The following is a 13,826-nucleotide window of genomic DNA, read 5'->3' on the forward strand; positions in this document are numbered from 1 at the left end:
CAGTGAGCGTGTCAGTCAGTGAGCGTGTCAATCAGTGAGTGTGCCAGTCAGTGAGCATGTCAGTGAGCGTGTCAGTCAGTGAGCGTATCAGTGAGCGTGTCATTCAGTGAGCGTGTCAGCCAGTGAGCGTGTCAGCCAGTGAGCGTGTCAGCCAGTGGGCGTGTCAGTCAGTGGGCGTGTCAGTCAGTGGGCGTGTCAGTCAGTGGGCGTGTCAGTGAGTGTGCCAGTCAGTGAGTGTGTCAGTGAGTGAGTGTGTCAGTGAGTGAGTGTGTCAGTGAGTGAGTGTGTCAGTGGGTGAGTGTGTCAGTGTGTGTATCCGTGAGTGTCAGTCAGTGAGTGTGCCAGTGAATGTGCCAGTGAGTGTGCCAGTGAGTGAGTGTGTCAGTGGGTGAGTGTGTCAGTGTGTGTATCCGTGAGTGTCAGTCAGTGAGTGTGCCAGTGAGTGTGCCAGTGAGTGTGCCAGTGAGTGTGCCAGTGAGTGTGTCAGTGAGTGAGTGTGTCAGTGATTGCGTCAGTGAGTGCGTCAGTCGGTGAGTGTGTCAGTGTGTGTGTGTCAGTGAGTGTGTCAATGTGTGTGAGTGTGTCAGTGAGTGTGTCGGTGAGTGTGTCAGTGAGTGTGTGTGTCAGTGAGTGTGTGTGTCAGTGAGTGTGTGTGTCGGTGAGTGTGTCCGTGAGTGTGTCGGTGAGTGTGTCCGTCAGTCAGTGTTTCAGTCAGTGTTTCAGTCAGTGTGTCAGTCAGTGAGTGTGTTAGTGGGTGCCATTCCCCGCCAGTTACAGTGAGAAGAGATGCGTGTGTTTTTCAGCGGGCGGATCAGTGCTGCTCAGTGCTTGAAGCATCCTTGGCTGAACAACATTGCAGAGAAAAGCAGGCACAGCAAGATCCAACTGAAGTCCCAGCTCCTGCTGAAGAAGTACGTGATGAAGCGGCTGTGGAAGGTGAGAGTTCAGTGCCTGCCTTTCAATCATTCCAATGCTGCAAGCCATTCGGTCCATCCTGCCTGTGCTTGCTCCCTGATAGGCCAATCCAAAACTAATCTGATTGGCCAGTCTCTCAGATGGCCCTGCTCCTATTACTGATCCGCTCCTCCCTCACAGATATAATCGTCTCTGCCTCAACCAATCCCCAATCTAATCCCATGCTTCAATGTCAAGGCATTTCTCCTCAGCTCACTCCTCTCTCGCTCAGAGACAATTCTACATCGATGACCCCTCGACACTGACTCCCGAGCTGGAGGAAATAGTCCTTTCACATTCACACTATCAAAACTCACCATCATTTTACACTGTGGCTCAGCAGGTAGCACTCTCGCCTCCGAGACAGGAGGTGGCGGGTTCAAGTCCCACTCCAGAGACTTGAGCATCACACCCAGTGCAGTACTGAGGGAGCGCAGCACTGTCAGAGGGGCAGTACTGAGGGAGCGCCGCACTGTCGGAGGGGCAGTACTAAGGGAGCGCTGCACTGTCAGAGGGGCAGTACTGAGGGAGTGCTGCACTGTCAGAGGGGCAGTACTGAGGGAGTGCTGCACTGTCAGAGAGGCAGTACTGATGGAGCGCCGCACTGTCGGAGGGGCATGTACTGAGGGAGCACCACACCCAGTGCAGTACTGAGGGAGCGCCGCACTGTCAGAGGGGCAGTACTGAGGGAGCGCCGCACTGTCAGAGAGGCAGTACTGAGGGAGCACCGCACTGTCGGAGGGGCAGTACTGAGGGAGTGCTGCACTGTCGGAGGGGCAGTAATGAGGGAACGCCGCACTGTTGGAGGGGCAGTACTGAGGGAGTGCTGCACTGTCGGAGGGGCAGTACTGAGGGAAAGCTGCACTGTCAGAGAGGCAGTACTGAGGGAGCGCCGCACTGTCAGAGGGGCAGTACTGAGGGAGTGCTGCACTGTCAGAGAGGCAGTACTGAGGGAGTGCTGCACTGTCAGAGGGGCAGTACTGAGGGAGCGCCGCACTGTCGGAGGGGCAGTACTGCGGGAAGGCTGCACTGTCGCAGGGGCGGTACTAAGGGAGTGCACTGTGGGAGGGGCAGTACTGAGGGAGTGCTGCACTGTGGGAGGGGCAGTACTGAGGGAGCGCCGCACTGTCGGAGGGACAGTACTGAGGGAGTGCTGCACTGTCGGAGGGGCAGTACTGAGGGAGTGCCGCACTGTGGGAGGTGCAGTACTGAGGGAGCGCCGCACTGTCGGAGGGGCAGTATTGAGGGAGTGCTGCACTGTCGGAGGTGCCGCCTTTCAGATGAGACGTTAAACCGAGGCCCCGCCTGCTCTCTCAGGTGGATGTAAAAGATCCCATAGCACTATTTTGAAGAAAAGCAGGGGAGTTATCCCCGGTGATCTGTCCAATATTTATCCCTCAATCAACATCAACAGCTAATCTGTCTGTGGGAGCTTGCTGTGCACAAATTAGATGCCGTATTTCCTACATTACAACAGTAACCACACTTTTAAAAAGTACTTCGTTGGCTGTAAAGCTCTTTGGGACGTCCGGTGGTCATGAAAGGCACTATCAAAATGCAAGTCTTTCTTTTCTCTAAATCTCTTAAACTTCTCTGCTGAAGTGGGGACATTCCCGGTAAAGGGACTGTCTGTGTGTGAGGAGTTATCAGGTTCCATGCCTGTTAGTTAATCAGTGCCAATGTGTTAGTGAGAGAACAGGTCCAGTTTGATGCTGGCTCCTCCTGTGTCTCTGCAGTGGATTAACACCCCACACATCAACACTCATTCACCATTAACAGGGGTGAGCAGTGTACATGAAGGCATCAGCACACACACACATACTCACATACTCACACACACCCACTCACACACACACTCATACACTCAGATTCACACACAAACAAACACTCACACACTCACATACACACACACACACACACACACTCATACACACAGACACACTCACACACACACACTCCCACACACACAGACACACTCACACACTCACATACACACTCACACACACACACAGACACAGACACACACACACACACTCACACACACAGACACACTCACACACACAGACACACTCACACACACACACACTCACACACACACACTCACATACTCACAGACACACACACACACACACAGACACACACACAAACACTCTTACACACAGACACACACACACACTCACACACGCATACACTCAGACTCTCACACACACACACACACACACACAGACACACTCACACACTCACATACACACACACACAGACACACTCACACACACACTCACATACACACACTCACACACACACTCACACTCACACACACACACACATACAGACACACATTGTTGTGGGGTATTAAAAATAGAACACTCGACACAAAAGTCCGTATATAGAGAAAAGAATTGTTTATTAATCAAGGGCGATCAGTATCGTTACTGAGTGTTCTCAACGCAGTTACATTTTTATACAATTCAAATACAGTCAAAATGGTGGAACCACGCGGGGAAGCGTTCCATTGGTTATTTGCCACCAGTCCCCGCCCACCTGCTCCTAATACATTGGTTAATACAGGTTACAGGCGATATCATTGGTTACAGTAATTTCTAATTGATACATCACTGTTGCTATGGGAAAAGCCCCCTCCCCTATAGGTTATGTGTTATTTTTCTGTAAATGTGTTCCCATACTAGCTTTCAGGCTGTAACCTTTGCAGACCACCTGTCTGTACGCATTTCAAAGAGGCCTTGTGTCTGTTATCTCGTGTGACTGGAACATAGTGGTCTCATCTCATTATTTCTGTGAGCTGTCTACAGAAATGTTATGTGCTCAGAGAATTTCTCTGACCACTGATGTTTCAACCTAATGGCTGGGGTGTGGGATTCAGCTATTCTACCATGAACGCATTTAAACCTTTCACTGCCTTTCTTACTTTGTCTGTTAGTAACACCGAATTACGTTGCCCCTAATTAAGGTTTTTTGCTCTTACACACACACACACACACACAGACAGACCCACACACACACACACACACACACACAGACAGACCCACAGACACACACACAGACACAGACAGACACACAGACCCACACACACACACAGACCCACTCACACACACAGACAGACCCACACACAGACTCACACACACAGACAGACCCACACACACACAGACACACACACACACAGACACAGACCCACACACACAGACACAGACCCACACACACCGACACACTGTTCAGACACAGGCACACAGACACATACACTCTCTATCACCTCGCTACCTGTTTATTATCTGTCACAGCTCAATTTAAATGAAATCACTCTGTTGTTTTATAGAAGAACTACTACGCTATAGCTGCAGCAAACAGATTAAAAAAGATCAGTAGTTGTGGATCGTTAACAGCTCTGGAGATCTGAGGTAATCTCCCTGACTGGATCTACATAGACCATCACTGAATCTACATAGACCATCATTGGACGTTGAGCAATATTGGAGCTCCAATCAGATGCTTTTCTGTCAGAAAGTGTTACATACAGGATACATGGCTATAGGCAAAACTGCACAGTGTGTTACTGCTGCATGTTACATCAAGTTACATTGTGTATACAGTACACAAACAGGCCATTCAGTCAAAAGATCTATTCCTCCTCCCATCCTACTTGACCTAACCCTATCAGCATAACCCTCTATTCATTTCTCCCTCATGTGTTTATCCAGCTTCCCCTTAAATGCATCAATGCTCTTTGTAAAGTCCTTACACAATACCACAAATCCACACGAGGCACATTCTATGGACAAGGTCACTCCATGACCTCAATCTTTATTCACAGGACCAAGAAGTGATGACCCTGCGTGGGACCTCCCTTTATATACCTGGATGACCAGGTGAGGAGTGTCTCCCACAAGTTCACCCCCTGTGGTCAAGGTGTGAATTTCTTACATATATACAGTATTGCAGTGTTGTTACATAGAGGTTACATACATGACATCACCTCCCCCTCAACATCTTATTGGGATCATAGGTTAAATCTCTCGGGTGGTCTGCGCTCTCTCGTGGAACGCCGCAGTTGGGGCTCTGGTTGTTGAGCCTTGGCGTGAGTGTCTGTCACCTGTGGTGATTCCGGCCTGTCCGCGCTGCTGAATGTTCTTGATGCTCGTTCACTGGCGGTGGTGTGAATACCATCTCATGATCTTCCTCAGATTCCTCAGTGTCCAGCTGAACCTTTTTTTTACTGGGTCCAGATGCTTGCAGCATATCTGCCCATTGTTAAGTTTAACCACTATGACCCTATCCAATTACAGTACCCTCAAGCCATTTGGGCCCCAAAGCGTGATTGAGAACAAATACGGGGTCATCAATTTCTATACATCTCCCCCTTGAATTTCGGTCATGGTACTCGTTTTGGGACTGGCGCTTGCCCGCAACAATGTCGGACAGGACTGGATGAATGAGGGACAGCCGAGTTTTGAGTGTTCGTTTCATGAGTAGCTCCGCGGGTGGGACCCCCGTGAGTGAGTGCGGTCGGGGCCTATAGGCCAGCAGGAGGCGCAATAGGCGGCATTGAAGGGAGGGTCCTTGAATCTGGAGCATGCCTTGTTTTATGATTTGGACCACACGTTCCACCTGGCCATTGGAGGCCGTCTTGAACGGTGCTGTCCTGACATGGTTAATGCCATTAACCGACATGAACTCCCGGAATTCGTAGCTTGTGAAACATGGGCCATTATTGCTAACAAGGATGTCCGGCAAACCGTGGGTCGCAAAGACCGCGTGTAGACTCTCCACTGTGGTGGATGTTGTGCACAAATTCAAAATGATGCACTCAATCCATTTTGAGCATGCATCAACCACAATGAGAAACATTTTTCCCATGAACGGGCCTGCGTAGTCTACATGAATATGTGACCATGGCCTGGTGGGCCAGGGCCATGGGCTGAGCGAGGCCTCCCTGGGGGCATTACCTAGCGTGCAGCTGCGAACACAGTGTTCCTGGTCTGAATCAATTCCAGGCCACCAAACATGTGACCGGGCAATGGCCTTCATCAGCACGATGCCTGGGTGCTCGCTGTGGAGTTCCCTGATGAATGCTTCCCTGCCCCTCTGGTTGGCAGTCGGCTTGGATGGAGAGCTCATCCATCCGTCTGTGAAACGGTCTAACCTCCTCAGGGCATGCTCCATGTGCAGGCGCCCAATCCCCAGTCAGGACACATTTCTTAATCAGAGATAGGAGGGGATCTCTGTTGGTCCAGATTTTGATCTGGCGGGCTGTGATGGGGGAGCCTGTGCTGCCAAAGGCATCGACAGCCATGACCATCTCAGCGCTTTGCTCCGCTGCCCCCTCAGTGGTGGCCAGTGGAAGCCTGCTGAGCGCATCAGCGCAATTTTCAGTGCCGGGCCAGTGACATATGGTGTAGTCATACGCAGCCAGCGTGAGAGCCCATCGCTGTATGGGGGCTGACGCATTGGCATTGACAGCCTTGCTGTCTGACAACAGGGATGTTAACGGCTTGTGGTCCGTTTCTAATTCGAACCTCCTGCCAAAAAGGTACTTTTCACCCCAAAGACACATGCGAGTGCTTCCTTCTCAACCATCCCATATCCCCGTTCAGCTTGAGAGAGCGACCTGGAGGCATAAGCCACAGGTTGGAATTGGCCCTCAGCGTTACTCTGCTGCAACACGCAACCAACCCCAAAGGACGATGCATCACATGTCAGAACCAATTTCTTACAGGGACTGTACATGGTCAACAACTTATTTGAACAAAGTAGGTTCCGCGCCCGATTGAAAGCCCGTTCCTGACAGTCCCCACAAAACCAATCGCAATCCTTACGCAGGAGCATGTGTAGCAGCTCCAACAATGTGCTTAAGTTCGGCAGAAAGTTCCCGAAATAGTTCAAGAGTCCCAGAAATGAACGCAACTCCGATGTGTTGCAGGGCCTGGGCGCTGGTCAAATCGCCTCTGTTTTGGATTCGGTGGGCCGAATCCCATCTGCAGCAACCCTCCTGCCCAGAAACTCGACTTCGGGAGCCAAAAACACACATTTAGACTTCTTGAGTCGCAGGCCTACCCAGTCCAGCCGGCATAGCACCTCCTCCAGGTTGTGGAGGTGTTCCTCGGTGTCACGACCCATGATGAGGATGTCGTCCTGAAATACGATTGTTCCAGGAATGGATTTGAGCAGGCTTTCCATGTTTCTTTGAAAAATCGTGGCCGCTGATCGAATGTCAAACGGATACCTGTTGTAAACAAACAGTCCCTTGTGCGTGGTGATGGTGGTCAGTAGTTTAGATTCATCGGCTAGTTCTTGGGTCATGTAGGCTGAACTGAGGTACAACTTGGTGAACAGTTTGCCGCCTGCCAGCGTGGCAAAAAGGTCCTCCGCTCTCGGGAGCAGGTATTGGTCTTGTAGGGACACCCGGTTAATAGTGGCCTTGTAGTCACCACAGATCCTGACCGAGCCATCCGCTTTTAGGACGGGAACGATGGGGCTCGCCCAGTCGCTGAATTCAATGGGAGAGATGATGCCCTCTCTCAGCAACCAGTCCAACGCTCTCTCAATTTTCTCCTGCATCACATACGGCATAGCTCTGGCTTTGTGGTGCACTGGTCTGGCATCCGGGGTGATGCGTATCACTACTTTGAAACCTTTAAACGTCCCGATGCCAGGTTGAAATAGTGACTCAAATTGCTATAGGACCTGTGAGCATGAACTTCGCTCCACAGATGACATGGCGTGCACATCCCCCCATTTCTAATTCATCTCCGTTAACCAGCTCCTCCCCAACACTGCGGGACCATTGCTCAGGACAATCCAGAGTGGCAGCCAGTTCACCGATCCATTGTGTGTGACCGCCAACATTGCACTGCCTAGCACTGGAATGATTTCTTTGGTGTACATCCGTAATTGTGTCTCAATGCATTCTAGTTTGGGTCTGCTGGCTTTGAGTGGCCACAGCTTTTCGAATTGTTGAACACTCATGAGTGACTGGCTGGCCACCGTGTCCAGCTCCATGCGTATATGCCGTTTAATAGCACTTTCATCATCATAAGTGGCGTTTTTGTATATGAGCTGTGAATGTTTGCCACATGAGTTCGGCGAGAGGCGGGAGTTCTGGGGATCGGAGAGGCCTACAAAAGGCCAGCGAGACCAGGAGCAGCGCGAGTTCGACGAGAGGCGGGAGTTCCAGGGATCAGAGAGGCCTACAAAAGGCCAGTGAGACCGGGAGCAGCGCGAGTTCGGTGAAAGGCGGCTTGTGCAGCTACAGGGGAAGGCAAAAAAGAAGTAGAAAGAAACAGAAAGTTGACGTCACAGCCAAGGGGGTAAGTGATTGGCTGGATTGGTGAGTAGTTTTTCTTTTTTCTCTTCTATAACAGCGAGTAAACTTTAGCATTGTTGTTGCCAATTTAAGTGCATCTAAGGGTTAAGTCATGGCAGGAGAGCTCGGTCACGTGATATGCTCCTCCTGTACTATGTGGGAACTCTGGGACACTTCCGGTGTCCCTGACGACTACGTTTGTGGGAAGTTATCCGCCTCCAGCTCCTGACGATCAGCGTTGCGGAATTGGAGCTGAGGGTGGATTTACTCTGGAGCATCCACGATGCTGAGAATGACGTGAGTAGCATGTGTAGCGAGTTTGTCTTACCGCAGGTGAAGGATCCACAGCCAGATAGGGAATGGAAGACCAGCAGGAAGAGCATTGCAAGGAAGGTAGTGCAGGGGTCCCCTGTGGTCATCCCCCTGCAAAACAGATACACTGTTTTGAGTACTGTTGAGGGGGATGACTCATCAGGGGAGGGCAGCAGCAGCCAAGTTCATGGCACCGTGGCTGGTTCTGCTGCACAGACGGGCAGGAAAAAGAGTGGGAGAGCGATAGTGATAGGGGATTCAATTGTAAGGGGAATAGATAGGCATTTCTGTGGCCGCAACCGAGACTCCAGGATGGTATGTTGCCTCCCTGGTGCAAGGGTCAAGGATGTCTCGGTGCTGGGACCACAACTGTTTACAATATACATAGATGACCTGGAAGAGGGGACGGAGTGTAGTGCAACAAAATTTGCAGATGACACTAAGATTAGTGGGAAAGCGGGTTGTGTAGAGGACACAGAGAGGCTGCAAAGAGATTTAGATAGGTTAAGCGAATGGGCGAAGGTTTGGCAGATGGAATACAATGTCGGAAAGTGTGAGGTCATCCACCTTGGAAAAAAAAACAGTAAAAGGGAATATTATTTGAATGGGGAGAAATTACAAAATGCTGTGGTGCAGAGGGACCTGGGGGACCTTGTGCATAAATCCCCAAAAGTTAGCTTGCAGGTGCAGCAGGTAATCAGGAAGGCGAATAGAATGTTGGCCTTCATTGCGAGAGGGATGGAGTACAAAAGCAAGGAGGTCCTGCTGCAACTGTACAGGGTATTGGTGAGGCCGCACCTGGAGTACTGCATGTAGTTTTGGTCACCTTACTTAAGGAAGGATATACTAGCTTTGGAGGGGGTACAGAGACGATTCACTAGGCTGATTCCAGAGATGAGGGGGTTACCTTATGATGATAGATTGAGCAGACTGGGTCTTTACTCGTTGGAGTTCAGAAGGATGAGAGGTGATCTTATAGAAACATTTAAAATAATGAAAGGGATAGACAAGATAGAGGCAGAGAGGTTGTTTCCACTGGTCGGGGAGACTAGAACTAGGGGGCACAGCCTCAAAATACGGGGGGTGCCAATTTAAAACTGAGTTGAGAAGGAATTTCTTCTCCCAGAGGGTTGTGAATCTGTGGAATTCTCTGCCCAAGTTGAGGCTAGCTCATTGAATGTATTCAAATCACAGATAGATAGATTTTTAACCAATAAGGGAATTAAGGGTTACGGGGAGCGGGCGGGTAAGTGGAGCTGAGTCCACGGCCATGATCTTGTTGAATGGTGGAGCAGGCTTGAGGGGCTAGATGGCCTACTCCTGTTCCTAATTCTTATGTTCTTATGAACCCGCTGAACTTCAGCTTCCATTGATTTGCCCCAAGCGTCATCCTGCCTCGCAGACCCTTCATCTGGTTCATCCGCCTCGTATATTAGCCTGGTTACAGGCTTTCTGCACATTCTGGCTAAATGGCCACGAGGTTACAATTTCTGCAGACGAACTGTTGAAACCTGCAAGTCCTGGCAGCATGTCTGCCCCCACACCTCCAGCATGAACTGAGTCTCCCATTGTTGTGAACAGAAGAGCTGTTACAAGGCATTCCTCGTTGATATTCCCTTTGACTGCTCTTGAGCACCCTGTTAGTGGGTATCAATAGCCCCATCCCGGGCTGCATTGTCCACTGGGGTGGCGTAAATGTCTGTTCAGCCTGCCATTGTCTCTGTTGGAGACTTACTCTTGGGTCTATTGCTGCCTGGGGTGTGTCGAACTGCCCTTGCCTGCCTGCGGGGCTCTGAGTCGCGTTTATGATATTGACTCCCTGATCCATGTTGGAGGCAGAATTGCGTGCGTATATTATCTTGGTTTCCTCCTCCCCCGCCATAAACGTCTGAGACATCAACGCCGCTGCTTCCAAGGTCAAGTCCTTGGTCTCAATTAGCTTTCTGAAAATCCCAGCATGACCAATGCCCTCAATAAAGAAATCCCTTAGTATCTCCCCCCTGCAGGCAACTGTGAACTTACAGAGGCTGGCCAAGCGCTGGAGGTCCGCAACGAAATCCGGTATGCTCTGTCCTTCCCGACATCGGTGGGTATAGAATCTGTGTCGGGTCATGTGTATGCTGCTCGCCGATTTGAGGTGCTCACCGATTAGTTTGCTGAATTCTTCAAAGGTTTTGCCCACCAGCTTCTTGGGTGCTAGTAGGTCTTTCATGAGCGCGTAAGTCAGCAGATGACCCTTCGCTTGTCGGCTGCTGCATCTCCCAGCCAGTCCTTCATGACAAAACTCTGCTGGAGACTTTCAATGAAATTGTCCCAGTCCTCACCAACACAGTACCATTCATCTGTGCTGCCGGTGGCTATTCTTGTGGGTCGTTGATTCCCGTTTCTCGTCGCCAATGTAAAGTCCTTACACAATACCATATCCGTACGAGGCACATTCTGCAGACAAGGTCACTCTGACCTGAACCTTTATTCACAGGACCAAGAAGTGATGACCCTGCGTGGGACCTCCCTTTATATACCTGGATGACCAGTTGAGGAGTGTCTCCCACAAGTTCACCCCCTGTGGTCAAGGTGTGCATTTCTTACGTATATACAGTATTGCAGTGTTGTTACATAAAGGTTACATACATGACACTCTGACCTCTCCTGTGGCAGTGAGTTCCAGATTCTCACCACTCTCTGGGTAAAGACGTTTCTGCTGAATTCCCCAGTGGATTTATTAGTGTAAGATTCGGATCACAGGCCACACACACATTACCCAAAGTGTTGTGAGGCGTTTTATTAAAGAGCAGCAGTTATGATCACAATCTGAGACTAGATGTGATGAGACAGGTATAATAGACCAACAGCCCATGACAGATGAGAGCATTCTGGGGCCCCGGGGCGGAGCGAACCGACCGGACGGACACAGCGGGCGTCTCGGATTGGTGGATCCCTGCAGCCTGAGGCAGTGGTCAGCCCTGCTGGGCCGTTCCTCGACCTATAGTAGGTGTTAGGCCGTAGCCAGCATTGATCTTCCCCTAACTGCCTGACCCATTCTTTACCTTATTTCGATGGGCTGGTGGATAACTGGTGCCAATCATCTTTACCCATCCCATGGGCCAATTACAGGGGAGAGGGTATCACCGACAGTCCCTTCCCATTGTGCTAAGGCCAGCTTCTCTCTCATCTCTGTGCTAAATGTCTGTTTATATTTCTTACAGACACTCGTTATCCTGTGGATCTGCAATGTCTCCCTTTAGCTATTTCTAGCAGCACTCGGTTTCTCGCACTGCTCCATGCTGTGCTCCTTTACCAGTTGAAGTATGTGTACAGGAGCTCTGACCTTGGCTTTTGGCTGCTGAGTGAACACACCCAGTTTGTGCAGCTTTATTGACCCTTTTATAACTTGCAGTTTAAAGATTCCTCACATTAGTGACTATATCTATGACCTCTAGTTTTGAACTCCCCCACAAGTGGAAACATTTTCTCTACATCGACATTATCAAACCTTTTCATTATCTTAAATACCTCTATCAGGTCGCCCCTCAGCCTTCTCGTTTCTAAGGAAAACAAGCTGTTCACCCTTTCCTGATAAGTATATCCTTCAGTTCTGGTATTGTCTTTGTGAATCTTTTTTGCATCTTCTACAATACCTCGATATTCTTTTTACAATATGGAAACCAAAACTGGAGTGTGGGAGTGAAGGTCCCCATTACCCGAGTGCCTCAAATGTCCGTACTGGGCAGTCTGTGGGAACGACACAAAGTGATATTAAACAACTTTGTGCTGAACAGGTTCTGTAAGTTGAGTAAGCAGGCCGAGCAGCAAGGTTAACTTCACCGCACAGTGAAACAGGAGAATGTTAAGCTATATCTGTAATGGTCCGGAATATGTCAGCTTGGTCTCCTGTGTTTATGGTAATAGAAAGGGTTTATGATGCAAATTATGTCACTAGTGTTTATGGAAATGAATGTATGTTTAGTTCATGTTATTCTGTTGGCATTTGTATGTATCTTTGATATACTGTGATTTATTGGTGGTGTGCATAGAATGTAGCAATCAAGGTGAAGTTCGGAAAAACATGTGAGTGAACCAATGCGATGGTGAAGTGTGGAGTTTCAATAAAGTCCTGATCCTGCATTGCTGTTACTGTGTGTGTGTAATTTGGCGTTTGAAGTGACGAGATGAGAAAGAACAAGAAAGCTCTCAACACACAATACATAGGGGCCGAAATTCATCACTCACCGCCCACTGCCATCCCCTGCCACCCGCTGCCATCCCGTCATCCCCTGCCACCCGCTGCCGTCCCCTGCCGCCCGTTGCCACCCCCTGTCGTCCCCCGCCACCGCCCCCTGCCGCCCGCCGCCGCCCCCCGCCGCCCCCTGCCACCCGCTGCCATCCCCTGCCGCCGACATTCCTGCTGAAGACCCGCCCAGTGCCACTTTCGGGGGGGCCTGAAGCGGGCGGGAGGGGAGGGGAGAGCCGCCAGGAAGCACCCGCTGATGTCAGCGGACGGCCGAGTAGCGTAACTGAGCTCTCACCCACCGAGTTCCCGGATTCCTGCAGGTGGCAGTCGGCGGGAGAACGGGGGTGGGCTGCTGGCTGGAGGCTGGTCTGTCCCCGATGGTGAGTCTGAACAACCTGAAATAAAGGTAAGTGACCATTTAAAAAATAATTTTCAACAGCAACGTACCTGGATGGGGTTCAGTGAAGGTCTTGCGATAGTTTTATTATTTCCAGCACTTCGACCCTCGTGGGCCCGACTCTATCCTCGGCGGCACTTGGGCGGCAAGCGTCTCTTGCACTGAGAATGAGAGCTCCCACCCGCTGCCGCCCAGATTGGTGGCATACATCGTTAATTTGCCGCCCGCTGACTTTCAAGGGACCTTGTTGATGAATATCCCGGCACTTTGGGCGGCATTTGGGTGGGTGGAGGCCTTGCTGAAAATTGGCCCCAAAGTGTGGTCTAACCAAGGTTTGATACAAGTTTACAATAACTTCTCTGCTTTTCAATTCTGTCCCTCTAGAAATAAACCCCAATGTTTATTGACCTGTGTCGCTACTTTTAGTGATGTGTATCTGTCCCCCCAGATCCCTCTGCTCCTCCTCCCCAGTTAGGCACTGATTATCCCAGAATGTGGGGCCCCTTATTCTTCCGACCACAATGACCACCTCACACTTGTCTATATTGACGTTCATTTGTCAATTACCCATTCTGCAATTTTATTAATGTCTTCCTTGTATCGTATCGCAGTCCTGC

General features: G+C 50.3%; 1 protein-coding gene across 1 annotated transcript in view; it reads left to right on the forward strand.

Annotated features, from left to right (window-relative positions):
• LOC139277448 (myosin light chain kinase family member 4-like) overlaps positions 1-12,706 on the forward strand; it is a 176,667-nt gene extending 163,961 nt beyond the window's left edge. Inside the window, exons 10-12 of the mRNA XM_070895919.1 lie at positions 804-936; positions 4,286-4,367; positions 11,788-12,706. Coding sequence (XP_070752020.1) covers positions 804-936; positions 4,286-4,366 — 214 coding nt within the window. The 3' untranslated portion in view covers position 4,367; positions 11,788-12,706. The remainder of the gene's footprint in view (positions 1-803; positions 937-4,285; positions 4,368-11,787) is intronic.
• Positions 12,707-13,826: the final 1,120 nt, after the last annotated feature.

The sequence above is a fragment of the Pristiophorus japonicus genome, chromosome 12 (genome assembly GCF_044704955.1).
Source record: "Pristiophorus japonicus isolate sPriJap1 chromosome 12, sPriJap1.hap1, whole genome shotgun sequence".
Lineage (NCBI taxonomy): Eukaryota > Metazoa > Chordata > Chondrichthyes > Pristiophoridae > Pristiophorus > Pristiophorus japonicus.